Source organism: Aquarana catesbeiana, linkage group LG08 (assembly GCF_042186555.1).
Source record: "Aquarana catesbeiana isolate 2022-GZ linkage group LG08, ASM4218655v1, whole genome shotgun sequence".
In the NCBI taxonomy this organism is placed as follows: domain Eukaryota; kingdom Metazoa; phylum Chordata; class Amphibia; order Anura; family Ranidae; genus Aquarana; species Aquarana catesbeiana.
The window spans coordinates 157,652,754-157,680,088 of NC_133331.1; the positions used below are offsets into that span (position 1 = coordinate 157,652,754).

General features: G+C 41.4%; 1 protein-coding gene across 2 annotated transcripts in view; it reads left to right on the forward strand.

Moving 5' to 3' along the window:
* The window catches only part of CUEDC2 (CUE domain containing 2), a 63,938-nt gene extending 39,147 nt beyond the window's left edge, over positions 1–24,791 (forward strand). For both annotated transcript variants that reach the window (XM_073596603.1, XM_073596604.1), the window contains 3 exons: positions 6,116–6,168; positions 18,277–18,337; positions 20,367–24,791. In XM_073596603.1, coding sequence (XP_073452704.1) covers positions 6,116–6,168; positions 18,277–18,337; positions 20,367–20,513 — 261 coding nt within the window. In that variant the 3' untranslated portion in view covers positions 20,514–24,791. The remainder of the gene's footprint in view (positions 1–6,115; positions 6,169–18,276; positions 18,338–20,366) is intronic.
* Positions 24,792–27,335: the final 2,544 nt, after the last annotated feature.

A 27,335-nucleotide genomic window follows, 5' to 3' on the forward strand; every position in this document is an offset into this window, starting at 1 on the left:
AGCTGGTGTAAGCCCTTTCTAGAACTCTAGTTGGCCATTCCCCCCTGCATCAGATTTTGGCTGTGAATTTACTTGGTCACACCATGTCTGACTGGGTACCTTAAGAGTTCCTTAAGACTGGGTTCACACTATTGCGAATTGGATGCGGGTTTCATGTGTCCTGTGCATCTTTTGGTCCATTTCAGGTCCGAATTCAGCCAAAAATTCGGACTGAAATCGGATCTGAACCGGTGAATAGAGACACAGCGGACCCCCTGCTGTGACCGGAGCATGCTCTAGTGTGTACCCAGCCTAAAGCAGGATCTACTTTTGTGCTGTTGGCCCTCTGTGTGTAGAATGCATGGAGCAGATGGATGCAGCACTGAATTTGTACTGTGATGGTTTACAGGGAGCCTCTCCCCCTTTTTTTATTTTTTTAAATTTCCACATGAATTTCCTGTCTGTCTATATGCATATGGTTATTTGGCTAAATTGTTGTACTGCAGGCTACTGGAGCAATCTGGTAAGAAGTGTTTAATCTGCATGCCTCCTCTTTGGACCAGCCCTAGATGTTATTAGTGGTAAGAGCACTCATCCTCCTTAGCAGAGGAAGCCTAAGTACCAGACTGAAAAGTCATTTCCAATACAACAAAACAAAACAAAAACTCTTGCGCATAAATGTGTGGCCCGACAGTTCAAAGTTTTCGATTGATGGTAGCTTTCAGCCCTGCTGCCCTCAAGGATCGGTAAATCCTAACATGCAGACAAAAAACAGAAAAGAGAGGGCGCACCGGCCTTGTGCAGCCAGCAGCTGCACGTCTTGTCCGTAGGTCTGGAGACTGCTATCGGTGTATCCATTATCACCATCAATAGACCATTATGCGCGATTTTTATCTACCCTTGTGAGGAGTATTTTTACGTTTCCTTCTTTTAATAAACTTTTTTTAAAGATAATGCACAAGGCCGGTGCGCCCTCTCTTTTCTGTTTTTTGTCTGAAAAGTCATTTCCCTCTGACAGTCAGGAAGCGCCTGTAACGAAACGTCCCACACTCCGCTTGAGTGCTTTCGTCGTATACCGTTACCTCCCAGTCTGAATATAGATCTCAGATATTCCAACTGCTAACAACCAGAAAACAAGACAACACTCGTTTGGTTGCTGAACATGGACTGTTTATTAGAACAAGAATACAGTCTTGTATACAGTTCCAGACTAGGTGGCCCCCGAGACACAGAACTCCTTCACACAGTAGCAGAGTAAATTAATACAAACAACAATGGGTGAAAGACTCTTAAGCCCCCGTACACACGATCAGAAAATCGTACGGAAAATACCGCTTTATAAGCGATCGTACGATAATCGGATTGTTCGTACAGAGCTTACGAGAGCCGATCAAGACAGTTCATCCGATATTCTATCGGACATGCACGAGAATTTTTTTTTGTGCCATGCCAGATCGTACGATTTTCGTTTAATCCGTACAGCTATCGTTCGAAAATGCAATACAAATGCATTACAACACATGACATCACTTCCGAATTTTATTTCTAAAAGAAAAAACCATGCTAAAAAGCAAACAATTATAAACACTGAACTGCAGCTGCAAGACAAGACTAGGATGGGGGGGATAGATACTTGACAGTAACTTCTCATGTCCTTTTATAACAAGATACTCCCACCAACATTTCCCAATCAAAAAACTGCTATATAAACATTGGCATATTGTTAAAATTGATCGCATATTGGGATCTGTACTTCCGGATAGACCTCAGATCGTTTTTAGAGGGGTCCCCTCAATAAAATCACTTGTGGACCCCAGTGTCTGTGACCCTCCCACTAGAAAACCCATGTTTTTTCATTTATGGAGTGTCTTAACAGTAATGACAGGGGAATTGTATTGAAATATGAGGCCAGTCAACAAACGGTCAACTTTTTGGACCTTAAGATTTGGAGTGAAGGGAATGTTTTATTTACCTCCACCCATTTTAAGGCCATAGACCGCAATTTATTCATTCCTCGTGATAGCTGTCACCATAAAGCATGGCTCGACTCAGTCCCCAAGAGTCAATATATAAGAATGAAGCGGAACTGTCCTACAACTGCTGACTTTAAGGCCCATTCCAAGGTACTCGCTGATAGATTTTTGGAAAAAGGGTATTCCTTAAAGAGAAACTAGACCAAGTAGACCAGCTTGACCGTGAACTTCTGCTTATGGACAAGACTAGGATGGGGGGAGAGATACTGACAGTAACTTCTCATGTCCTTTTATAACGGGATACTCCCACCAACATTTCTCAATCAAGAAACTGCTATATAAACATTGGCATATTTTTAAAAATGATCGCATATTGGGATCTGTACTTCCGGATAGACCTCAGATCGTTTTTAGAGGGGTCCCCTCAATAAAATCACTTGTGGCCCCCCAGTGTCTTTGACCCTCCCACTAGAAAACCCATGTTTTTTCAAAATTTGGTGGGGAACTATAGATGTAAGAACTGTGCGGTCTGTTCTATCAACCCCATCAGAGATAGGAAGGTCAGTCAGTTCCATTCCAACAGTACTTCCCTAGACTTCCCCATCAAATCTTTCATTACTTGTTCTACGGCTAATGTTGTGTATCTTCTTACCTGCCCTTGCGGGCTTCAATATGTGGGACGCACTGTGCGACCCTTGCAGGTCAGACTCAATAAGCATATTGGGAGCATTAGGAGGGGCTTTAAAGGCCATCCGGTTTCCAAACATTATTTAGAAGTACATAAGCAGGACCCTAAGGGAACTTCGTTTGTCAGTATTGACAGACTTAAATTACCATGGAGAGGGGGACCCAAACGACGTGCCATCTCCAAGTTAGAAATGGAATGGATTTATAAAATCAGTTGCCTTAGACCCCTGGGGTTGAATGTAGACATTGAAATAAATGCGTTCATTGATAACGCTTGAGACAGGATTGTTATTATTTTTTCAATTTGTTCCCTTGTTATATTGTTTATACTGATGTGAGGAGAACACCTGGGCGATCTGATGTCCCCCACTCAGATAGAGGTTCCACCCCTTATCATGACTAGTGGAATTGTAGAATAATAATATATCGATTTTTTTTTTTTTTTTTTTTTAATATATTTTTTAGTTTATTTTCAAATCTAGAGTTACCCCTCCAGATGTATACCTACCTTTATTTGTTTTTTCTGACGTTTTGGTCGCTATGCGATTTCCACTTATAATATTAGGAATATGCCATCTGTGATATTTAGAGTATACTTTTATTTGCATCCTGTTTGTTGCAGTGTAATTTTAATTTTTCCCTTTGTCATCTGATTCACACACATTGGGTTTAAGCTTGTATTCATATACATGCACCCTCTGTGTTTTATTATTCTTTCCTCCTTTTTTAATTCAGTTTTTTCCCCTTCCCCGGTATTTCTGTGTGGAACTCTCGCTGCGTGGTGTATGCCATATCGAGGCTTGGTGTTCTCCTGCGCATCCTCATTGTGCTGGGTGTTGAACGGCGCCCAGACAAAAACGAGGTCTGGTTGCCATTCAGTACTACATAGGTGATGGTTCAGTGCGTTGCCCGTGCCCCTTTGAAGACGTCATCTATGACGAAACATGTAGGGCGTGGCTACGCACTGTATGCCGTGGCTACGCACTGTATGCCGTCACGTTGTACGCCCCATGCTTGTTTACACGGGTGTTCGCTTTTTTTGTATGCCGGCTTTTTAACGTATTTTAATATACTCTGTGGCGGAGATGTGTTCCCTGCCCCCATAAGTAATAAAGCTTTTTAAATGTACTACACCAGGGTTTCTCAACTCCAGTCCTCAAGGCGCCCCAACAGGTCATGTTTTCAGGATTTCCATTATTTCGCACAGGTGATTTGATCAGTTTCACTGCCTTAGTAATTACCACAGCTGTTTTATCTGAGGGAAATCCTGAAAACATGACCTGTTGGGGCGCCTTGAGGACTGGAGTTGAGAAACACTGTACTACACCATCGGAGCCTTTTGCCTTTTTTTGCACTCACGGCCCCCCGGACCAGTGAGTGCTTCTCCCTAGGCTGACACGCTGGAGTTGCCTCCCCTTGGAACGCTGTATACATCGGTGGATCCGGACGCTGTCATCCATCTGTCCCTGCAGAGGGCTGTATCTGCATGCGCACATGACCTTGCTATTAAGGAGGTCCACCATTTCTTATAAGGGTCCAATTTTATTGTCACCTGGATTCACCGTCTGCCTGGATATTCCTTTTACACTCCCTCCTTCCTTTTTCCACTCACACGGGCTGAGTTCGATGAACTGTGGATGTGTGATTCTCCTCCATGGGATTTGTGCGTCCTCATTGAGCTCTTCATTAATGGACTTAATTTTTTATTCACTAGCAATTTATGAGCTTTGATCACTATTTCATTTTTATATATTTTGGGTCACTTAACCATATGTGCACTTTAATATTAGACTTTATGATTTATTCACAGGCACTCTATGAATTTATTTATTATTGGATTTCATCAATTATTTATAGCTAATATATTAATTTATATTTTTGATCACTTGACTGTAAGCACACTTAGTTTATTCTCCTGAATTTTATTTCTGTCATGCAGGAATTTTCGTGACTTTAGTAAACTCATCAGATTCGATCTGAGATTAGCATGCAATAAAAAACGGATGATCATTCGTTCGATAATCTCATCGTAGTGTATGGGGCATTAGAGCCCACACTAGCCTTATTTACAATAAACACATTATAACAGACAACAGACAGACAGGTGGCTGTAGTTGATTACATCAGCATCTTCTTTGAGTCCCAACATTATGAAGCAGTCACTATTTATAATATGGCATATACAGGGTTCCCAGAGTCTGTGTGTTTTGGGAGGACATGAACTTGACTCCAAAGTAATATTACTTCAAGGTCCCCAGGCATACACCTTGCAAAGAGTATTGTTCCCTTAAAATCCAGGGCCCATAATCAGTAGGCAAGAGGCTAGCATTCAGTCCTCTCCAAAGTCTCTCTCCCCCATCAAAAGTCAACTAACAAGGTCCCAGACCTCCACCTGGTCTGGACATGCGTTAGTTGGCAGAGTGAACCCACATAGTCTGTCTGCATGATCTCCATTCTTGGCTGCAAGGAATAGTTGACCTCAGTAGGTGTGGGGCAGAGGTCATTGACCCTCTGTCCGGCTGCCAGCACTTCAGCTGGATGGTTTATAAAATTCCGGGGCTCGGTCTGCTGCTGGTTAGAGGGGGCGATCGCCCCAGCTTCCTGAAGCTGTAGAGACACTAGGTGTAGGTGCTAGGCAGAGGCCAGCGGCTCTCTGCCCTGTTCCCAGTGATTCAGCTAGGAGTAGAAGCTTTACTAGATCAGCTTGTCGCTGGAGAGAGGGGCCGACTGCCCCAGCTCCCTGGAACTCCACAGTTGCCGGTGCTGGGCAGAGGTTGGTAGCACTCTGCCCTGTTGCCAGCAATTCTGCTGGGGACTCCACATCCTCCGCTCCGACTAACCATTGGGGCAGGCCACCTGTTACCTGGTTTTCTATTCACACGTTCTCTAAGTTCTGCTAAGTGGACGTTTCTGGCTCATCTGGTGCCAGCTTTGGGCGTAAGGGCCTTCCGGTGGCTCTTTAAGCTGCAGGCATTCCCCAGTTCCTTTTGTTTACATTGGGTCTGTTGGTGGTTGTTTGCTGTGTTACTCAGTTAGACTGCTTTTTGGTGGTTTAAAACATTGTATTCCTCGATGGTCAAGAAAGAAAAACAGGATTTTTGTACTCGCTATGTATCCTTTTCTTGGAGTCCATTTGAGGGATACAGGTTGCACCAGTCTGTGTTTGTGATCTTGCATTCAGTACTGCCTTGCTATAAAATTGAGGCAGCGGGAGGGGCTATATACTGGGCTGGCCTACAGTATGTTCGTTTTCTTTTCTTTTTTTTTTACGGTGTTGAATTCTCCTGTAGGTGGCAGTATGACCTAAAGTTTTTCAGACTTCCTTCCTTTGAGGACAAAGAATTATTGTACAAACTGTAAATTAATGCCTTTTCATAAAGCAGCTGTTCTTTTGCACTGGAGTTATAAACGGCTGAATCATAATAGTTTGTGTATAACACTGTCTAACCCATTTGTTTCTGATTTTGTAATATAAGGAATTACAGAAGGCTCCCAAAAAGGAAGACTTGAAAGACTTTATTTTACAGAAGTAAGTAATCAGTCTTGTCAGGTAATTGATGATTTATTGTTGATTCTCAGGTCAAATATACCAGGACAGTTATGCTTCAAAACACAATACTTACAGCTGCATTAATGAAGATTCAGTATCTGAAACAGTCTAGAGGCTTACAAATTTTACTCCTATTGGGTTACTCATATTGTCCATAAAGCCTATTGTACTAGTCTAAAATCAAAGGCCGCTGCCTCCTTTCCTTGTTCGTTCACTATCAGCTTGAGGTACAGTGGTGTGAAAGATGATATTGTCACCGTCGTAACGATAACTGTACCTAGTGAATTTACAGTATTTTCTCAGATTTAGAGGTTTTTGGAACCTTTGCTTGCTTATGGTAAATTATAGCCTGAATTTTATGTAATGAATATAAGGAATTTTAAAGTGGGAGTAAACTCCCTTGTATGATTTTTACCTATAGGTAAGCCTATAATAAGGCTTACCTATAGGTACAGTAAATATCTCCTAAACGTGCATGGTTTGGGAGATATTTACTTTAGATGCAGCTGGTGCCCATGCCGTTCCTTTAGAGCCATGCCATAAATAGTGACTCCCGCACACATGTGCGGGAGTGACGTCATCGCTGGCTCCGCCATTCATATCGAGAAAGACCGGGTACAGATGGAAGCGTCTTCAGCAGTGACGGTGCGCTGCTGGAGGGCTTCATTTTCAGGTAAGTCTGTCAGAATGTGCTAGTATACTATGCATACTAGCACATTATGACTTAAACTGGAAAATAAAACTGCGCTAAGAAATAAGTGAATAAGTGATTCAAAATTAACACAAACTAATAATTGTGAAAGCAGCAATTCAAAATATGACACCCATATATCAAATATAAGAAAAAAAAAAACACCTGAATCGCGCTATAAATTATTGAAATCTCAACCCAAATTGAAAATACCATATATCCAAGACTAGATTGTTGGACTACATATAGTCATATGGACACACAAACTGTATTACATAAAACTCAGTGATAATGTTATCTGTAACTTGATCAATTAGCAAATAAAGTCTCTGAATAAAGTGAAAAAATTGTCCACCCGTGCAAAAAATGATGGAAAGTATGGCATGTAACATAGATAGAAGAAACTCCGATCGTGTAAAACCGATCCGGTGTATGTTCAGCTCAGTCAGCAAAACAGCATTAACACCGTCGCAGGCTAATGACCCTACCCTAGCCTGCAACGGTGTTAATGCTGTTTTGTTGACTGAGCTGAGCATACACCGGATCGGTTTTACACGATCGGAGTTTCTTCTATCTTTGTTACATGCCATACTTTCCATCTGACGATTAATGTGACGATCCGAGGCACAAGGCAGTCTACACAGGAAACACTTGCCATCACAGCTGATATGCCTTCTATGATCCTCTGTAATGGGGGATCATCTCTGTCTGGTAAGGAGTAACCCCTTCTACACTGGTGGTGGATCACACAACTTTTTGTTATACAACAGTTGAAGATTTCTCTTTGTATGGACTTTATGCTGTTTCATTTTTTGCACGGGTGGACAATTTTTTCACTTTATTCAGAGACTTTATTTGCTAATTGATCAAGTTACAGATCACATTATCACTGAGTTTTATGTAATACAGTTTGTGTCCATATGACTATATGTAGTCCAACAATCTAGTCTTGGATATATGGTGTTTTCAATTTGGGTTGAGATTTCAATAATTTATAGCGCTATTCAGGTGTTTTTTCTTTTTTTTTTTTTTTTTTTTTTTTTTAATGACTTAAACTGCCCGGTCCTTATTTATTTTTGTGGTTTACTACCGCTTTAAGCTAATCTCCAGACATAAAAAAACTTTAATTTAAATATATGCGTCAGTAAGCACAAAGAACATAATTCTACTTTGTGTGCACCAAATGACTTTCCAAACCCAGATATTACCGTGGAAAATGTAGCAACATTATCACTATGTTGCACATAGTCTGTGCAGAGAGCAGACCTTTGAAGGGAACCCAGTAGGCCTATACAAGCAACCAGCCAAAAACTACAGGGGGTGCAGCTTACCAGACCAGTCACCCTTGGAAAGGAGAAATAACAGCAGTGACCTGTCTTTATGATTGGAAACTCCAGCACAGAGAAAAAGTGTAGGAATCGTTTCATATTAATTGCACGAATCTGAAAGCGATACATAGAGGGCATCAATTTGCTTGCTTGTGGAGTGGGCCCAGGTTCTTAATGGCGATGGAAATGTTGCTGGCTGAGGATCCTAAAAGTCCACACTTCTTGGCCTTGATGGCAAGCATATAGTGATTCTGCTAATTTTCAAGCTCTCCTCAATAAATATCTAGTTCGACACTTACCATATTCATGTCTTGGGGCACATCTCAATTGGTCATGGACAGCAAGTTTTAGAATTTTTATTGTCCGGACTTAGGTATGTGTTTGGTTTTTTTGGGGGGTTTTTTGGTGGCATATGTTACATAGTAGGTGAGGTTGAAAAAAGACACAAGTCCATCAAGTCCAACCTATGTGTGTGATTATGTGTCAGTATTACATTACATATCCCTGTATATTGCGGTCATTCAGGTGATTATCTAATAGTTTCTTGAAGCTATCAATGCTCCCCGCTGAGACCACCGCCTGTGGAAGGGAATTCCACATCCTTGCTGCTCTTACAGTAAAGAACCCTCTACATAGTTTAAGGTTAAACCTCTTTTCTTCTAATTGTAATGAGTGGCCACAAGTCTTATTAAAGTCTCTTCTGCGAAAAAGTTTTATCCCTATTGTGGGGTCACCAGTACAGTATTTGTAAATTGAAATCATATCCCCTCTCAAGCGTCTCTTCTCCAGAGAGAATAAGTTCAGTGCTCGCAACCTTTCCTCATAACTAAGTTCCTCCAGACCCTTTATTAGCTTTGTTGCCCTTCTTTGTACTCGCTCCATTTCCAGTACGTCCCTCCTGAGGACTGGTGCCCAGAACTGGACAGCATACTCCAGGTGCGGGCGGACCAGAGTCTTGAAGAGCGGGAGAATTATCGTTTTATCTCTGCAGTTGATCCCCCTTTTAATGCATGCCAATATTCTGTTTGCTTTATTAGCAGCAGCTTGGCATTGCATGCCATTGCTGAGCCTATCATCCACTAGGACCCCCAGGTCCTTTTCCATCCTAGATTCCCCCAGAGGTTCTCCCCCCAGTGTATAGATTGCATTCATATTTTTGCCACCCAAATGCATTATTTTACATTTTTCTACATTGAACCTCATTTGCCATGTAGTCGCCCACCCCATTAATTTGTTCAGGTCTTTTTGCAAGATTTCCACATCCTGCGGAGAAGTTATTGCCCTGCTTAGCTTAGTATCGTCTGCAAATACCGAGATTGAACTGTTTATCCCATCCTCCAGGTCGTTTATGAACAAATTAAATAGGATTGGTCCCAGCACAGAACCCTGGGGAACCCCACTACCCACCCCTGACCATTCTGAAATCTCCCCCTTTATCACCACCCTCTGAACACGCCCTTGTAGCCAGTTTTCAATCCATGTACTCACCCTATGGTCCATGCCAACGCACCTTATTTTGTACAGTAAACGTTTATGGGGAACTGTGTCAAATGCTTTTGCAAAATCCAGATACACCACGTCTACGGGCCTTCCTTTATCTAGATGGCAACTCACCTCCTCATAGAAGGTTAATAGATTGGTTTGGCAAGAACGATTCTTCATGAATCCATGCTGATTACTGCTAATGATATCATTCTTATTACTAAAATCTTGTATATAGTCCCTTATCATCCCCTCCAAGAGTTTACATACTATTGATGTTAGGCTAACTGGTCTGTAATTCCCAGGGATGTTTTTTGGGCCCTTTTTAAATATTGGTGCTACATTGGCTTTTCTCCAATCAGCTGGTACCATTCCAGTCAATAGACTGTAAAAATTAGGAACAACGGTCTGGCAATCACCTGACTGAGTTCCCTAAGTACCCTCGGATGAAAGCCATCTGGTCCCGGTGATTTATTAATGTTAAGTTTCTCAAGTCTAATTTTAATTCCGTCCTCTGTTAACCATGTAGGTGCTTCCTGTGTTGTGTCATGAGGATAAACACTGCAGTTTTGGTTACTGAAGCCCCCCGATTCACTCGTGAAGACTGAGGAGAAGAATAAATTCAATACCTTTGCCATCTCCCCATCCTTTGTAACCAGATGTCCTTCCTCATTCTTTATGGGGCCAATATGGTCTGTCCTCCCTTTTTTACTGTTTACATACTTAAAGAATTTCTTGGGATTTTTTTTGCTCTCCTCCGCTATGTGTCTTTCATGTTCTATCTTAGCCATCCTAATTGCACCCTTACATTTCTTATTGCATTCTTTATAAATTCTGAATGCTGTGGATGATCCCTCAACCTTGTTTTTTTTTGAAGGCCTTCTCCTTTGCTTTTATATGCATTTTTACATTGGAGTTAAGCCATCTAGGATGTTTGTTCGCTCTTTTAAATTTATTACCCAATGGGATACATTGGCTAATGCCCTTATTTAATATGCTCTTAAAGCAAACCCATCTCTCCTCCGTATTCTTTGTTCCTAATAATTTATCCCAATTTATGCCTTTTAGCAAGGTTTGTAGTCTAGGGAAGTTGGCTCTTTTGAAATTCAGTGTCTTTGTGTTCCCTTCATGTCTCCTATTTGTGTGATTTATACTGAAACTAATTGACCTGTGATCGCTGTTACCTAAATTGCCCCGTATTTCCACATCTGTTATCAGGTCTGTATTGTTGGTAATCAGTAGATCTAGTAATGTTTTATTTCTAGTTGGTGCGTCTACCATCTGACCCATAAAATTGTCCTGCAAGACACTAAGGAACTGGCGAGCCTTAAATGAATGCGCGGTTCCCTCCGCCCAGTCTGTGTCTGGATAATTAAAATCCCCCATTATGATAACACTTCCCATCCTTGCTGCTAATCCAATTTGTGATAGGAGATCCGTCTCCACTTCCTCCCTCAGGTTAGGGGGCCTATAGCATACTCCCAGTATTATTTTCCCCTTAGCTTCATCCCTTTGGAGCTCTACCCATAAAGATTCCACCTCCTCCCTAGCCCCCTCAGTGATGTCATCTCTCACATTCACTTGTACATTATTCTTGATATATAGGCATACCCCTCCCCCTTTTTTACCCTCTCTGTCCTTGCGGTATAGGGTATACCCTTGAATGTTTGCCAGCCAATCATGAGAGCTGTTGAACCAGGTCTCTGAAATTCCCACAAAATCCAAATCCTCCTTGTACAACAGTATCTCTAGTTCACCCATCTTGTCCGCCAGGCTCCTGGCATTGGTGAACATGCCACATAGTTTAGACCGGTCGCATATTGTCCTCGTATTGGGTGTTTCAAGATTGCAACTTGGACTTGCTACTATACTCACCTTGTGTTTTTGTGCTTTGGTTAACCTACCACTAATGCCCCCAATACTACCCTCTGGAATATCTTCCGCGCTGGCTATCACTGTCTCTGGACCCTCCCCCCCATCGCCTAGTTTAAAAACCCCTCTAACTTTTTGGCCATCTTCATTCCCAGCAGATCTGCACCCTCCTCATTTAGGTGCAGTCCGTCCCTTCTATAGTACCGGTTACCGACTGAGAAGTCGGCCCAGTCCTCCAGGAACCCAAACCCCTCCTTACTACACCAGCTCTTCAGCCACTTGTTTACTTCCCTAATCTCCCTCTGCCTCTCTGGTGTGGCTCGATGTACCGGTAGTATTCCTGAGAACACTACCTTGGAGGTCCTTTTCCTCAATTTAGCTCCTAAGTCCCTAAAATCGTTCTTTAGGACACTCCATCTGCCTCTGACTTTGTCATTGGTGCCAACGTGCACCATGACAGCCGGGTCTTCCCCAGCCCCTCCCAGTAATCTGTCCACAAGATCCGTGATGTGCCGAACCCGAGCGCCCGGTAGACAACATACTGTTCGGCGCTTCAGGTCTTGGTTACAGATTGCCCTCTCTGTCCTTCTAAGAATTGAGTCCCCTACCACCAGAATCTGTCTTTCCTTTCCCTTTGTTGCCCACTCTCACTGGAGGAGTTCTTCCCCTGGCAGCTAGGAGAGTCCCTCATCTCCAGCAGTGCTGGTCCCTGACTGGTTACACCAATGTCACTCAATGGAGCGTACTTATTGGGATGCTCCAGTCCTGGATCGGCCTCCCTGGCACTTCCCCCTCTACCCCTCCTGACTGTCACCCATCTACTCTTTGCTAGTGCCTGCACCTCTTTGTCTCCACCCGCCTCTGTGCTGGCCCCTGCCGGCACCTGCCGTGTACGTTCCTGGCTCACCTTTAGTATGGAGGGACTTCTCAGTGCTGACAGTTGCTTCCCCAGATTCAGAACCTGGGCTTCCAGGGAAACAATGTGCTTACATTTTGCACAGCAGTATTCGCCCTCGATCGGATGATCAAGGAACGCATACATGCGGCAAGATGTACAAAGAGTCGCCTCTCCACACCCGCCGGGCATCGTACCTATTAAATTTGGTGAGGATTTGGGGATTTTACCCTGTCCAAATTACCTAACAACTAGCTTCCTGGCACTAATACTCAAGACAATACACAGGTACACGACAAGACAATACACAGGTACACAATACACAAGTACTAACGATCCACACACACTACTCAGACAACACTCAGATACTCACACTACACAGGTACTATGACCCCTGTTATAACCCACTTAATCCAGCTCCACTTACACCAAGCTCCACAGCTTCAAACTGAGCACGCTCAGACTGAGTCCTACAACAAGTTAAATAGGCACCTGTGAGCAATTAACCACACCCCTTAATTGATAGACTGATGAAACAAGAAAAAAAAAAAAAAAAGCTATTTAAAAAGTGACAGCAAAAGGCAAATTAAAAACTAAAAGGAAAAGTCCCCAAAATGCAACTCAGCAAACACCAGACAGCAAACACACACCAACACACACCAACAGACAGCAACACACACCAACAGACAGCAACACACACCAACAGACAGCAAGACTTGTATACTCTAACACTTGTTTTTAACTCCCACTTAATCCAGCTCCACTTACACCAAGCTCCACAGCTTCAAACTGAGCACGCTCAGACTAAGTCCTACAACAAGTTAAATAGGCACCTGTGAGCAATTAACCACACCCCTTAATTGATAGACTGATGAAACAAGAAAAAAAAAAAAAAAAAGCTATTTAAAAAGTGACAGCAAAAGGCAAATTAAAAACTAAAAGGAAAAGTCCCCAAAATGCAACCCAGCAAACACCAGACAGCAAACACACACCAACAGACAGCAAACACACACCAACAGACAGCAAACACACACCAACAGACAGCAAACACACACCAACAGACAGCAAACACACACCAACAGACAGCAAACACACACCAACAGACAGCAAACACACACCAACAGACAGCAAACACACACCAACAGACAGCAAGACTTGTATACTCTAACACTTGTTTTTAACTCCCACTTAATCCAGCTCCACTTACACCAAGCTCCACACCTTCACAACTGGTTTCCCTCCCCTTGTTTTTGATATTTCCAAGTTCCCTGGTACTAGGCTGACATTTTGTTTTTCATGGCCTATTATGGTGTTCCTGAGGCCCGATATAACCTGTTTGAATGTACAGATTGGATTTGTGTGTGGCATTCCATCTTCTCTGTATTATCTACCTGTTACTTTTGCAATGTTGATATTTTGCACTAAACATTTGTAACTCGCCCTTGGAAGGTGTATCTTGCTTTGTTTGGTGCGAGTCTCAGGACTTTACCCCCAGGAATTTCTTGGTGGGACGGATCCCTTGTTTTCCGCAGATGATTTTCGACCAACACTTTCACATTGGTTTTCTATTCTCTGATTAAGGTGGTGTTAAACCGAAAACTAAAAATGTAATATATTGTTGACTGCCAATCATTGAATGTGGTGGCTGCATTAGTTGTTCTTTTTTTTAGGCTTTTTCCCTCTGTTTTCACTTGGTGATCTGGTCAGGACACACCTCCTGTATTAGAGTGCCTACATACTGAAAAGAAGGAGCACAGAGACACCTTTTAACCACTTGCCGACCACTGCACGACTGTATACGTCCTGACTTTGAAGAGGGATATCTCGGTAATGGCAGCAGCTGCTGCCACAACCAAGGTATCCATCTCTTCAAACGGTGGTTCAGTTAATGATAATGGTGGTCTCTGCGGCGGATTCGCCGCGAGATCACTGTTATCGGGAGAGGGACCCCCCCCTCCCGCCACTCTTCCGCGCCCTCCGCCGCTTATGGGAGCCGTCGGCAGCGGCGGAGGTGATCGGGACCTATTCGCGGCTGGGTATGGTGACGAGTGAGGCTAAGATGGCCCCCACCAGTCTCCATACCTTAGCAGGGCGGAAGCGACGTCAAAACATCACTTCCGCCCATACGCCTTAAAGGCACATTTTTTTGTTGTCATTTTTTTCAAATCACAATTTTTTTTTCTTTTATTGCATTTTAGTCTAATCTATCTAACTTTAGTCTATATCATATTTAAGAGGACTTGTCATGCTTTTTTTTAAGGGATGTTTACATTCCTTGTAATAGGAATAAAAGTGATAAACAGTGTAAAAATGAATAAGGAAAAAAAATTTTTTAAAGCGCCCCGTCCCAACGAGCTTGCGCACAGAAGTGAACGCATACGTGAATAGCACCCGCATATAAAAAAACGGTGGTCAAACCATACATCTGAGGTATCGCTGCGATCGTTAGAGCGAGAGCAATAATTCTAGCTCCTCCTCTGTAACTCAAAACATGCAACCTGTAGAATTTTTTAAACGTGGCCTATGGAGATTTTTAAGGGTAAAAGTTTAACGCCATTCCACGAGCAGGCGCAATTTTGAAGCGTGACATGTTTGGTATCAATTTACTCGGTGTAACATTATCTTTCACAATATAAAAAAAAAATTGGGCTAACTTTACTGTTGTCTTATTTTTTTTTAATTCAAAAATGTGAATTTTTTCCAAAAAAAAGTGCGCTTTTAAGACTGCTGCGCAAATACGGTTGGGCAAAAAGTATTGCAATGACCGCCATTTTATTCTGTAGGGTGTTAGAAAAAAAATGTATAATGTTTGAGGGGTTCTAAGTAATTTTCTAGCAAGAAACATGTTTTTAACTTGTAAACACCGAGTCTGAAAAAGAGGCCTGGTCCTAAATTAATAGAAGCATTGCCTGAGTCAGGGGAGTGTTAGATGTACCAACAGATTTAAATGCACTAATTCAATTGAAGCCAAACTCCAGCTAACACGTTTGAGCCTAGGTTTACACATATGTGGCTCTGTGAGCAACATTTTGCACAGCCCATACATTTGAATGTGCTGCCGTGCCTTCTAAAGAGCAGGGAAAAGGTCCCTGCAGCATTTCAGAAATCACAGCCCGCACGGGGACCTAAAGTGCAGTGCGATTTTTCGTTGCATGCAGCGTGCCATTAGAATTAATAGCACCCACTCGCATCCAGCGCATTTTTCTGTGAGGGTGGCTGTGGCTGCGAAAACAGGTGCAGACCTGCAGCGGGAACACCCACACAAATGTGAACCTAGCCTTAAGCAGTTACAGTAAGGTGTTTTTTTTTTTTTTTTTTGTTTTTTTTTTTCCTGTTTACCCTAAATAAAAGATGACCATTGTAAGCACTCCTGTCAGTGTCAGTGTTAAATGGTTTGTCTCAAACCTCTAATTTGCAAGACAGCTTGTTCTGTTGAAAAACAGACTTGGCAGGATTAAAAATAACAAGAGCATAGAAAACGACACCATCTCTAAGAATTGATGAGCTGCAATATAATAATTGCTTGCTTTTGGGTTTAATACCACTTCTAGGCCTTTGTTCACTTTGTCTCTCTCATGATTCCCTTTTTGTTATCCCTGATGAGCTGTACTGTGCGTGTCCATGGATGCTCACAGCCCAGCTCAGTAGCAAGCCCGTACATCTGCCCCCCATAGCAAGTGTTTTGATATGGGGACAGACAGAGGATAGGAGGAGCAGATAGCGCTGGCAGGGTACTCAAGAAAAGGAGGTTTGGGGCCGCTCTGTGCAATATCATTGCACAGAGCAGGTAAATATACCATGTTGTATTTTAATTAAAAAAAATTATGTGTGTGTGTGTGTGTATAGATAGATAGATCGATAGATAGATATAGATAGAGAGATAGATATAGATAGATAGATAGATAGAGATAGATAGATAGATAGATAGATAGAGATAGATAGATAGAGATAGATCGCTAGATAGATATAGAGATAGATCGCTAGATAGATATAGAGATAGATCGCTAGATAGATATAGAGATAGATCGATAGATAGCTAAATAGAGATAGATCGATAGATAGCTAAATAGAGATAGATATAGAGATAGCTAAATAGAGATAGATATAGAGATAGATCGCTAGATAGATAGATATAGAGATAGATTGCTAGATAGATAGATATAGAGATAGATAGATATAGAGATAGATAGATATAGAGATAGATAGATATAGAGATAGATCGCTAGATAGATATAGAGATAGATATAGAGATAGATCGCTAGATAGATATAGAGATAGATCGCTAGATAGATATAGAGCTAGATCGCTAGATAGATATAGAGCTAGATCGCTAGATAGATATAGAGATAGATCGCTAGATAGATATAGAGATAGATCGCTAGATAGATATAGAGATAGATCGCTAGATAGATATAGAGATAGATCGCTAGATAGATATAGAGATAGATCGCTAGATAGATATAGAGATAGATCGCTAGATAGATATAGAGATAGATCGCTAGATAGATATAGAGATAGATCGCTAGATAGATATAGAGATAGATCGCTAGATAGATATAGAGATAGATCGCTAGATAGATATAGAGATAGCTAGAGATATAGAGAGAGAGAGAGAGATCGCTAGATAGATAGATATAGAGAGAGATCGCTAGATAGATAGATATAGAGAGAGATCGATAGATAGATATAGAGATAGATCGCTAGATAGATATAGAGATAGATCTAGATAGATATAGAGATAGATCGCTAGATAGATAGATATAGAGATAGATAGATATAGAGATAGATAGATATAGAGATAGATAGATATAGAGATAGATAGATATAGAGATAGATCGATATAGAGATAGATCGATATAGAGATAGATCGATATAGAGATAGATCGATATAGAGATAGATCGATATAGAGATAGATCGATATAGAGATAGATCGATATAGAGATAGATCGATATAGAGATAGATCGATATAGAGATAGATCGATATAGAGATATAGAGATAGATCGATAGATAGATATAGAGATAGATCGATAGATAGATATAGAGATAGATCGATAGATAGATATAGAGATAGATCGATAGATAGATATAGAGATAGATCGATAGATAGATATAGAGATGGATAGATAGATGGATAGATAGATGGATAGATAGATGGATAGATAGATGGATAGATAGATGGATAGATAGATAGATAGGGATAGAGAGAGAGAGAGATCGCTAGATATATAGAGAGAGATCGCTAGATAGATAGATATAGAGAGAGATCGCTAGATAGATAGATATAGAGAGAGATCGATAGATAGATATAGAGAGAGATCGATAGATAGATATAGAGAGAGATCGCTAGATAGATATAGAGATAGATCGCTAGATAGATATAGAGATAGATCGCTAGATAGCTAGAGAGATAGGTAGAGAGATAGATAGATATAGAGAGAGGTAGAGAGATAGATGTAGAGATAGATAGCTAGATGGATATAGAGATAGATATAGATAGAGATAGATCGATAGATAGATAGATAGATAGATAGATATAGAGATAGATCTAGAGATAGATAGATATAGAGATCGATCTAGAGACAGATCGATCTAGAGACAGATCGATCTAGAGACAGATAGATAGATCTAGAGACAGATAGATAGATCTAGAGACAGATAGATAGATCTAGAGATAGATAGATCTCCTTACAATAGCTTTAAATTTTGAGGTGTGTGTGTGTATAGCGTGAGACTTTTCCTAGGCAAGTGTTTGTAAACTAAAGCAGCAGAGAAAGTCTACTAACTTTTTTTTTTTTCCTTTTAATTTTTAACTTCAGATACATGTTAGTTGACAATGAGGAGGATAAAAAGACTCACAGACCACTAATGCCAAAGGAGGTACGTGAATACTTTGAACTGAAACACAGATCTTCCCTGGGTAATTCCTGCTGTATATTCTACACTTACCTGTATGCATATTTGCAGGAGCTTGCACCACCATGTACCGTGCACTTGCATGGTATGCTTACCGTAACTTAATGGTTGTTAAGCTACTGTGTCCTCTTCATACAGTCCTCTCTGTTTCCTAATGATAAGAAATCTATACCTTATTTCAGAGCGCCTCTCAGGGCTCACGTGACCACCAGCTTCTCCCCTCTTTTGATCTGACAGCTACAGCGGGAGGGTCCTAGAATCTCCCACTTACGTCAGTCGGAAGGAGAGGTGGAGAGAGGCGGCCGGTCACGTGAGGGTCGAGTGGCATTCTGAAATAAGGTATAGACAGCATTTTTTTTTAATTATTATAAAGCACATGCACAGAGGCACCTATCATTGGGAAACAGAGAGGATTGTATGAAAATGTAAAAGTAATTTTAGCAGCGGGAGGGACGGGCATTGTCACTAGCTGGCGGGGACAGGGGGGAGAGGAGGACAGAGGAGAGAGCGGATGACGGAGGCACGTAAATGGGTAACAAACTCTTTAAAGTATAACTAAAGGCAACTTATTTTTATTTTTTTGGATAGTGTGTAGAAAAATTTGAATACCTGTCAGGATTTTATAGCTGTCCTGTGAGATTCATCCTCTTTTTGTCCTCTCTACCATTGTCATCAAAGGTAAAAGAAAATCCCAAATTTTGGGTTGTCCCCAGAAAAGCAATAGAGGGGAAGTCTTCCAATTGGGACACCAGTTCTGGTGATCCTGGTGACAACCAGGGATTCCCTTACTTTGAGAGATCTCCTCTCACTTCCTGTTTTGGCTATGGGACAGGAAGTGCGGGGATATCTCCCAAATAGGACACAGATGGCAAAAAAAAAAACTTTATCGTACATCATGGGACACAGAGCCACAGTAATTACTGTATGGATTATATAGGCACCTTTACGTGATGGACACTGGTACATCCTAGACACAAAGTTTAGCTCCCTATGTAACCACTCCCCTTACAGGGAGTGCCTCAGTTTTTTCACCAGTGTCTTAGGTGTTGGTCACGAGTAAAGATGTGCTGGGCTGAGCTCCACTGGAATATTCCTTTGCTGGGGCAGGCTATGCAACCGTATCCATTCAAAGTGTCTTTTTAGGCCGAATTGAATGGTACCCGGGCCTTGTGTCGGAAAAAACAAGGTTTTGCCTGGAACGCTTCTCTCAGGGGTTATAACTGTCCATTATTCTATCCAATCTGAAAACATTTTCTGACCTTAGTTCTACTCTAGCACCCTATTCACACTTGTGCGTCTTGTCATGTGACTTGGGACATCAAAGTCTTATGACAAGTCGTTCCCCATGTTTTTCAATGATAACCATTGATATATGTGTGACTTCAAAGTAGTTCATGCACTAATTTGGTCCGCCTTTTGTGCAACGTAAGGGCCATAGACTTCGATGTTAACCCTTAAAGTTGCATGAAAGTCGTACTTGAGTGTTTTACATGCAACAGTGGGTCCGACTTTGCAGAAGGCCAAGTCGCATCCAAGTTGCAGCCATCTCAAGTTGCACAACTCCAGGTACAGTTAAAAGTTAGCAGGTTAGATTTGGAGTTGTAGACTAGGCACAATATGGTGTCAGATCAAACATTTAGCAGCAGAAGGGTCTTCTTTATGGCCCAAAAGATCCCTGTTTAAAATTCTTACTTATGAGATTATCATACACTGATTCAGACTGTTTCTTGGGCATGACTCCATGGCTAATCCCCACCAACTGCAATCCCAATCCAAGGTCACTGCTCTTTTGGGCCACTAAAGCAGTCCGATTGGTTCAGCCGCAAAGTCAGAAAAAGTGAGGTCTGTGTTGTCTGACATCAGTAATTTCAGTAGCAAGCTTTTTTAACCCTCAATCTTTCTTCTGTCTTTTCAAGTTCAATTGTTTTCCAGTATAAACCTTCCCATTACATATTCTAGATTTTGCAACAGCTTTCTACTTTTGTTATTATAGGCCCCAAAGAAAATGATTCGATACATTGACAATCAGGTAGTGAGCACAAAGGGGGAACGGTACAAAGATCTAAAGAAGCCTGAGAGCGAAGAGATGAAGAAAACCTACATAAATCTCAAACCTGCTAGGAAGTACAAGTTCCACTGAAAGCTGACATCACTGCAACCTTTTCTGGCTACGTCTAACCTGAATTATGTGCACTGGATAGGTAGAAAACTCTGTTCTGGCAGCACCAGAGAACTGCACTGTATGCTACATTTTTTAAAAATTATTCACTGTTCACTTTGAGTGAGGCGTGGGTATTCTCTTCCCAAAAAAGCAATACATAACATCGGGGAAAGCGTGACAACAGCACACGTATGTAAATATACCACAGATGTATCTATTTTAATATTGTCAATTCATTGTTTGCAGGTATTGCAATGATTTGCAGTATTATTATTATTATTTTTTTTTTTTTTTGCTCTTACTCTTTGGCGTTTGTGTAATTTTGCTGCTCTCACTAACATTTTTTTTTGTTTTGTGATTTGTTTCTGTACAGGAAATTAAGCAGTTGTGTAACAAATCTTTATTGTAGCTGATGAAAAATGTCTCTGCCCGATCCAGTTATTTGGCTAAACAGTGTACTGACAGGCTGGATGAACAGAAATATCAAGCTTTCTGTACCCAAACATGCTACATGATTAGTGTGTGCTGAGAATTGTGGTGGAGGTATGGGAAGTAGAATGTTAGCTTCCTCAGCCTGCCATTTGCTTATGATGTGTCCTAGATCCCAGGGAGTAAAGGGGAGCAAACAATTCTGAACAGCGTGCTAAATTTAAATACTAACTCAATCTACTACTTGCTAGCTTCTTAAACCACTTATAGCTTTTGGGGACCCCAGTGCTGATATATCTCCATCAGAATATATGGCAATTGCATGCTCAACCCACCAGATTTTTTTAATGAAGAATATACAGTTGGGATTGCTACTGCCAGAAATGGTACTCCTGTTTTTTAAAACTTAGAGGTAGTGGTGAAAAAGTATGGTGGGAAAATGTCAGCACTAGTAACTAAGTGATAAAGGACCCCAGGGGGGTGATCCAAACCAATTGGTGTACACAGATGTATGTCCAGATTTGCCGATGGGGAGATGTGCTGCTCATAATTAACTCCCCTGAAGTTAATGTAAAACAGATTTAGTAAGCATCTCAGATTTGTGTCTATTTCTTTGACTTTCCTGAGGAGGGTGAAGGTAATGTGTGAAGCATTTTTTATGTAGTGGTACCCCCATGGGGGCTGCTGATTGACTCTATACCCCACTGGCTACCCCAACTCTGCAGATCCTCTCTTACCTCTGACACCTTGGGTTCCATTCTGCAATGTGACATCAGCAATAAGGAACTCACACGATATCACTGAACCACTCAGAAAAGTTTACTGAGATAAGTAATGGAACACAAAAAAGAGCATGAATTAGTTATGATTAACAATGGTTATCACTTAACCACTTGCCACCCGCCATATAGCAAAATCACGGCAGTGCCGCCTATCAGTGCCACCCATAAGTACCCACCTTTGCAGCCTTTTCGTGCCCATCAGTGTCCCCTATCAGTGCCACCCATGAGTGCCCATCAGTGCTGCCTATCAATGCCCATCAGTGCCGCATATTGGTGCCCATCGTCAGTGCCCACTCATTGGTGCCGGTCAGTGCCCGCCTTATCAGTGCCCATCAGTAAAAGAGAAACCTTATTTACAAAATTTTATAACAGAAACAAAAGCAAAACTTTTTTTCAAAATTTTCGGTCTTCTTTTATTTGTTTAGCAAAAAAATTAAAACCGCAGAGGTGATCAAATACCCCCAAAAGAAAGCTCTATTTGTGGGAACAAAATGATAGAAATTCTGTTTTGGTACAGTGTAGCATGACGGCGCAATTGTCATTTAAACAGCGACAGCACAGAAAGCTGAAAATTGGCTTGGGCAGGAAGGGGGGTAAGTGCCTGGTATTGAAGTGGTTAATCACATATACAGAAAGTATAACCTTATGATCACCTGAAAGGTGAACAGGTGCACAGAGGGATAGATACTCAATATCTTCAAGACATATATTAAATACCATCCCACTGAGACCTCAACACACAGACCAAATGCAATATATAATCTTACATTCAGGAACACAGTGTAAAATCTAACATATACACAAATGGATCCCCCTAGGCTATAATTCAGAGATCAACTTGTGAGTAGAGCAGCCATGCTTAGTAAAAGAAGATGGTGAAAGTTCTTTTAACTCCAGATATCTTCAGCTAGCCTGATGGTTAAACTACAGTATAATGTTGTAATTTGTAATCCACAGAGACAAAGGGAAAGAAATGACTGTAGAACAAAAGATGTGCTGATGATTGCTTAACTGAAGAAATATCACCACTTGTAGATTCCACTTTACATGTGAGTAAAATACAGTACCGACCTTACAGCGCAGGGGAGAAAGACAAGGCCCCAAAATCCAGCTGTATGATGCCTGTGAAGAAGTAGATTCCCCTCCGTGGAACTACAAGTCTCACCAGCAGTCTGTAGAAAGAACTCTCAGCAAAACTGTAGTCTCTACTGCAATGAGCACTTGCTCTCTCACCACTATAGGCCCCAAAGGCTGTGAGGCTCCGTCCGGAATCCCCTCCTGGTATCTCCGTCTGGTGAAGATGGTGGTGCCACGCCGTGCTGCAACTCCTGATGGACTGAAGTGCAGGTGGCTTCCAGTTGCTCTGAAACGCAGGTTGGTCCGCTTGCTAGAATAGCAGGGCTATCCTCCAAGATCCCTCAGAGGAAAGCGATCCGGCTCTCCGCTGTAAAGGGCGTAGTCTCTCACTCCTGGTCACACACAGACCTCCTGCTGGCAGGTGTTGAATGGCGTCCAGAGGCTGAAAACAGTAGTTCAGGGTTGATCCAGCTAACAGAGTCACGTCCTCCTCCAAACTACATCTCCCACAATACTTTGCTGCATTTCTTCTAAAGAGTGAGGAATAATCCTAACAGAGTCCAGCAGCCGCTAGGGGGAGCCAAACTCATTTGCAAACAACAACTAACTGTTCAACTAAAATGACTTCAGTAGTAAACCCTTGGCTACATTTAAAATAAATTCACTTGCCTTTGCAGTCTACTGGGAATATTAAAGTGGTTTTAAACCCAAAAGCCAATATTTATTCTATTGCCCCCTACCAGTTCTTGGATGCAATGGCTGCTTTCGTTTTCTTTTTTTTAGGCTTTCTTTCCTTTATTTTCACCTGGTGAACCAGCCAGTAACTCTGTCGTTTTTCAAAAGAACAAGCTGTCTTGCAGATGTAGCAGTTGAGACCGATTTACCCCTGACTTGGTGCTTACAATAGTTAGCTGTTGCTCTTTCCTGTAACTAATTATAAACTGTGAGCTGCAGTTCAGCTTCAATTTGTTAGTATATCTAAATCTGCTAGTACATATAACACTCCCCCCCCCAGATTGATAATGTTGCTGTCCAAAGGTGTCCCTATGCTCATTCATCCATAGTGGGGGACACTCTCTAATACAGGAGGTGAGTTACTGACCAGATCACCAGGTGAAAACGAAGGGAAAAATGCCTAAAAATAAGAATTTTTAAATAAGATGTCATACGTACCTGCTCTGGTTTTGCACAGAGCAGCCCCAACCCCCTTCTGGTGCTCCCTGCTGGCATTCCTTGCCGCCCCCTCCCCCTTCCAAGTGCCCCATAGCAAGCCAATTGCTATGGGACATTCGTTTGGGCTCAATCCGGTCACATTTGGCACCTTTCAGGGGGGAGGATTCCGAAAAGCGGAAGTTCCATTTTTGGGTAGTGAATGCATTAGGGTGAAAACCTTTCCCCTTTACAACCAATGTAAGATCAGTAGCAGGAAGGCATGGAACAAAGCTTCATTTTTTACTGGAAATCAGCTGCCAATATCCCTGGATCATTTTGGCATGCCGTTTTTACTGAAAGTTATCATAGCCTATTTAATTGTTCATATACTCATGAAATTCTTATTTTGCATAGGCTTATGGTAGGTTTACTTTTAGATAAGGATGTTATATGCTAGGGGAACTTTTTGTATTTAGGAAGTGTTTGTTTAAAAAAAACAAAACAAAAGTATGATGTTTCAATACAGATTAACTGCAGTGCAGTCCCCTTTGTAAGGAAAGCTTACAGAGTGCTTGACATAAACTGGTTTGCCTTTTGTGACTGTTTTCAATATAGGCAGATTTTTTATTATTTTTCTTGTTAATTGTATTAGCTAATCTAGGCAGATGATTTAGTTTCAGACATAATTAAAAGAATATCTGAAGGTTGGTTATCGTTTTATTGTGTTGATTAGCTTTGTTTGAATGCTAAAATTATTTTGGTGTTTGTTAAAATTAAAGTGCATGTACTGAGCATTTTAATAAAACTGTATATAGTGTGCTACTTGTCATATGTCATTTGATATCACAAAGAAGGTCTGAATTGAATATGTGAAGATGTAAGTGTGCTACTAACCGTGTCGGTGTAAAGATATGCATTATATGGATATCCTGTTAGGATGCTAAAGTTATTTGTGGGAACTTGCTTCAAGGGATAATTCAGTCTGCAGAGAAACCGTTCTTGCTTGTGGAGACCAATGTATGCCAGTAGACATGGGTGAGCAAAAAAAGTGTCTAATGCCTGGTATTTGCACTGTACACATGTAAGTGGATAATGCAATTCGATCTTCATCAACAGGTCAGTCCACCCAAAGGTGATGTTTCAGTGATTGGAGTCTAGTTGGCTCCTGGAGAATTTTTAAATAAGATGTCATACGTACCTGCTCTGGTTTTTTTTTTTTTTTTTTTTTTGTTTAATAATTGTTTATTAAAGATTTATATAAAGAAGAAAGTAAACATATAACATATGGTAAGCAATCTTATGAACAGAATACAAGGGATTCAAAGTGCACATATTCCAAGCATATATCAGTATTCAAAAAATTGCCCTTGTAAATACAAAAAGAAATTGAACAAACAGATATAACTAAAAACTAAGCAAAAGCTTACATCTATGTGAACACACAGAAAGAAAAGAAATTCAATCCAGACATTAATATTGCAACAAAATAGAGCGGGTGGTTAGAAAATGCTTTCAAAAAAAGAGATAAAAAGAAGATGGGTGGAGAAAAGGAAAGAGAGTAAAAAGACAGGGATAGGAGAAAGGGTAGGAAGAGAAACACAAAAAGGAAAAGGGGGAGGGGGGGGGGTCGGCATGAGTGTCGTTGTGTGTTAGAGTAACAATATCAGTTGCTATATAGTTATTCAGGAGGAAGAATAATCCACATTCAGAGGAAGATAAATCCCTAGAATTAAGTTAGTTAGTAAGAGACCATAACCAGTGGCTGAGGAGATATTCGCAGACTCATTCTGGTTGTGTTAAAATATCTTTATAGAAGGGTGAAGATATGAATTTTATCCATGGTGCCCATGTTAAGGAGTGTCTCTGAGAAGTAGCCCTGATGCTATAAGTTATGTCTTCCAAATGGTGAACCTCTGCGACCTTCTGTAACCAACTTTTTATGGACGGGATTGTGGATTGACCCCAAAAGGTGGGGATTAGGGCCTTGGCAGTGTTCAGCAGATGGGGTATGAGCGAACGTTTATAGGAAACAATGGATTCTTTAGTAGAATGAATGAGGACGGTCCAGGGATCATTTGGGAGATTGACATCTGAAATCTTAGATATAAGGTTGAGAACCTCGGTCCAAAAGGGGCGAATTAATGGGCAGCACCACCAGATATGAGCGTGAGTAGCTTTGTTCCCACAGCTCCTCCAACACAATGGGGAGCTGTCGGGGAACATTTGGTGCAGTTTGGCTGGGGGGGTATAGTGCCATCTGGTAAGTAATTTGTAATTGACTTCTGCTATTTTTGAAGCGGGTGAGGAGACATGGGCGAGTTTCAAGACTTTATCTTTCTGTGTGTTTGTAATGGGGGAGTCCAAATCTATTTCCCATTTAGCCAGAAAGTGTGGGTATGGAGAATTAGGAAAGTCAGTAAGAGCTTTGTAGAATAGTGAAATAGCGTGTAATGGGGGATCTTTTGGGTAGAATATTTCTTCTATGCTATTTAGATCTTGTAAGCCTCTTAACGGGTGAGGGAAGGATCGTAGAAAGCGTTGTAGTTGGTGAAATCTCCACTTATCTAAAAATGTAATCGGTTTAGAGCAGAGGATTTCAGGAAGAGGTTTAATTACATTAGCGTGGAGGATATGATGTAACAAAAAAGGTTCTTCTGAGGTCCGGGATTTAAAACCTGGATCCAGTAGGCCTGGTAAAAAATAGTGGTGATTTAAGAGGGCCATTAGTGGGGAGTCATATCTCCAGGAAAACTTCCTATGTAGGGCGTCCCAGATGTCTAGTGAGGATGTGGTGAGTGCTGATGTAGTGTGGGCAATGTTCCTATACGCTCGAGGTATCCAGGGGACAGCAGAGAGATCTGCGCTACTCCAGAGAGTATTCTATTTGCACCCATAGTTTCGAATTAATAGCATATTTCCAGTCAGTAAGTCTAGAAAGTATAACAGCATGATAATATGTCTTAAAATTTGGGAGTGCCAGTCCCCCAGAGCACTTAGAACGGAAAAGAATGTCTCTGGATATTCTGGGGTGGCTGTTCCTCCAGACAAATCGGGAGACCATCGCTTGCAGGATAGTAAAAAACCCCACAGGCACCCCCAGTGGGATCATCTGAAAAAGAAATAGTATGCGAGGGAGTATGTTCATTTTGATAATATTTATTTTCCCCAGCCAGGAGTGTGACAGACTGGCCCATTTTCGTAAATCCTCTTTAATACTATTTAATAGTGGGATATAATTATACTTAAAAAGAGAATGCAGTTTAGGTGTGAGGAATATACCTAGGTATTTCATGTGAGTCTGTTCCCATTTGAAGGGAAAGAAGGGTTTTTGAGAAGCCGCCTCTGCTCTGGGAAGGTTTAT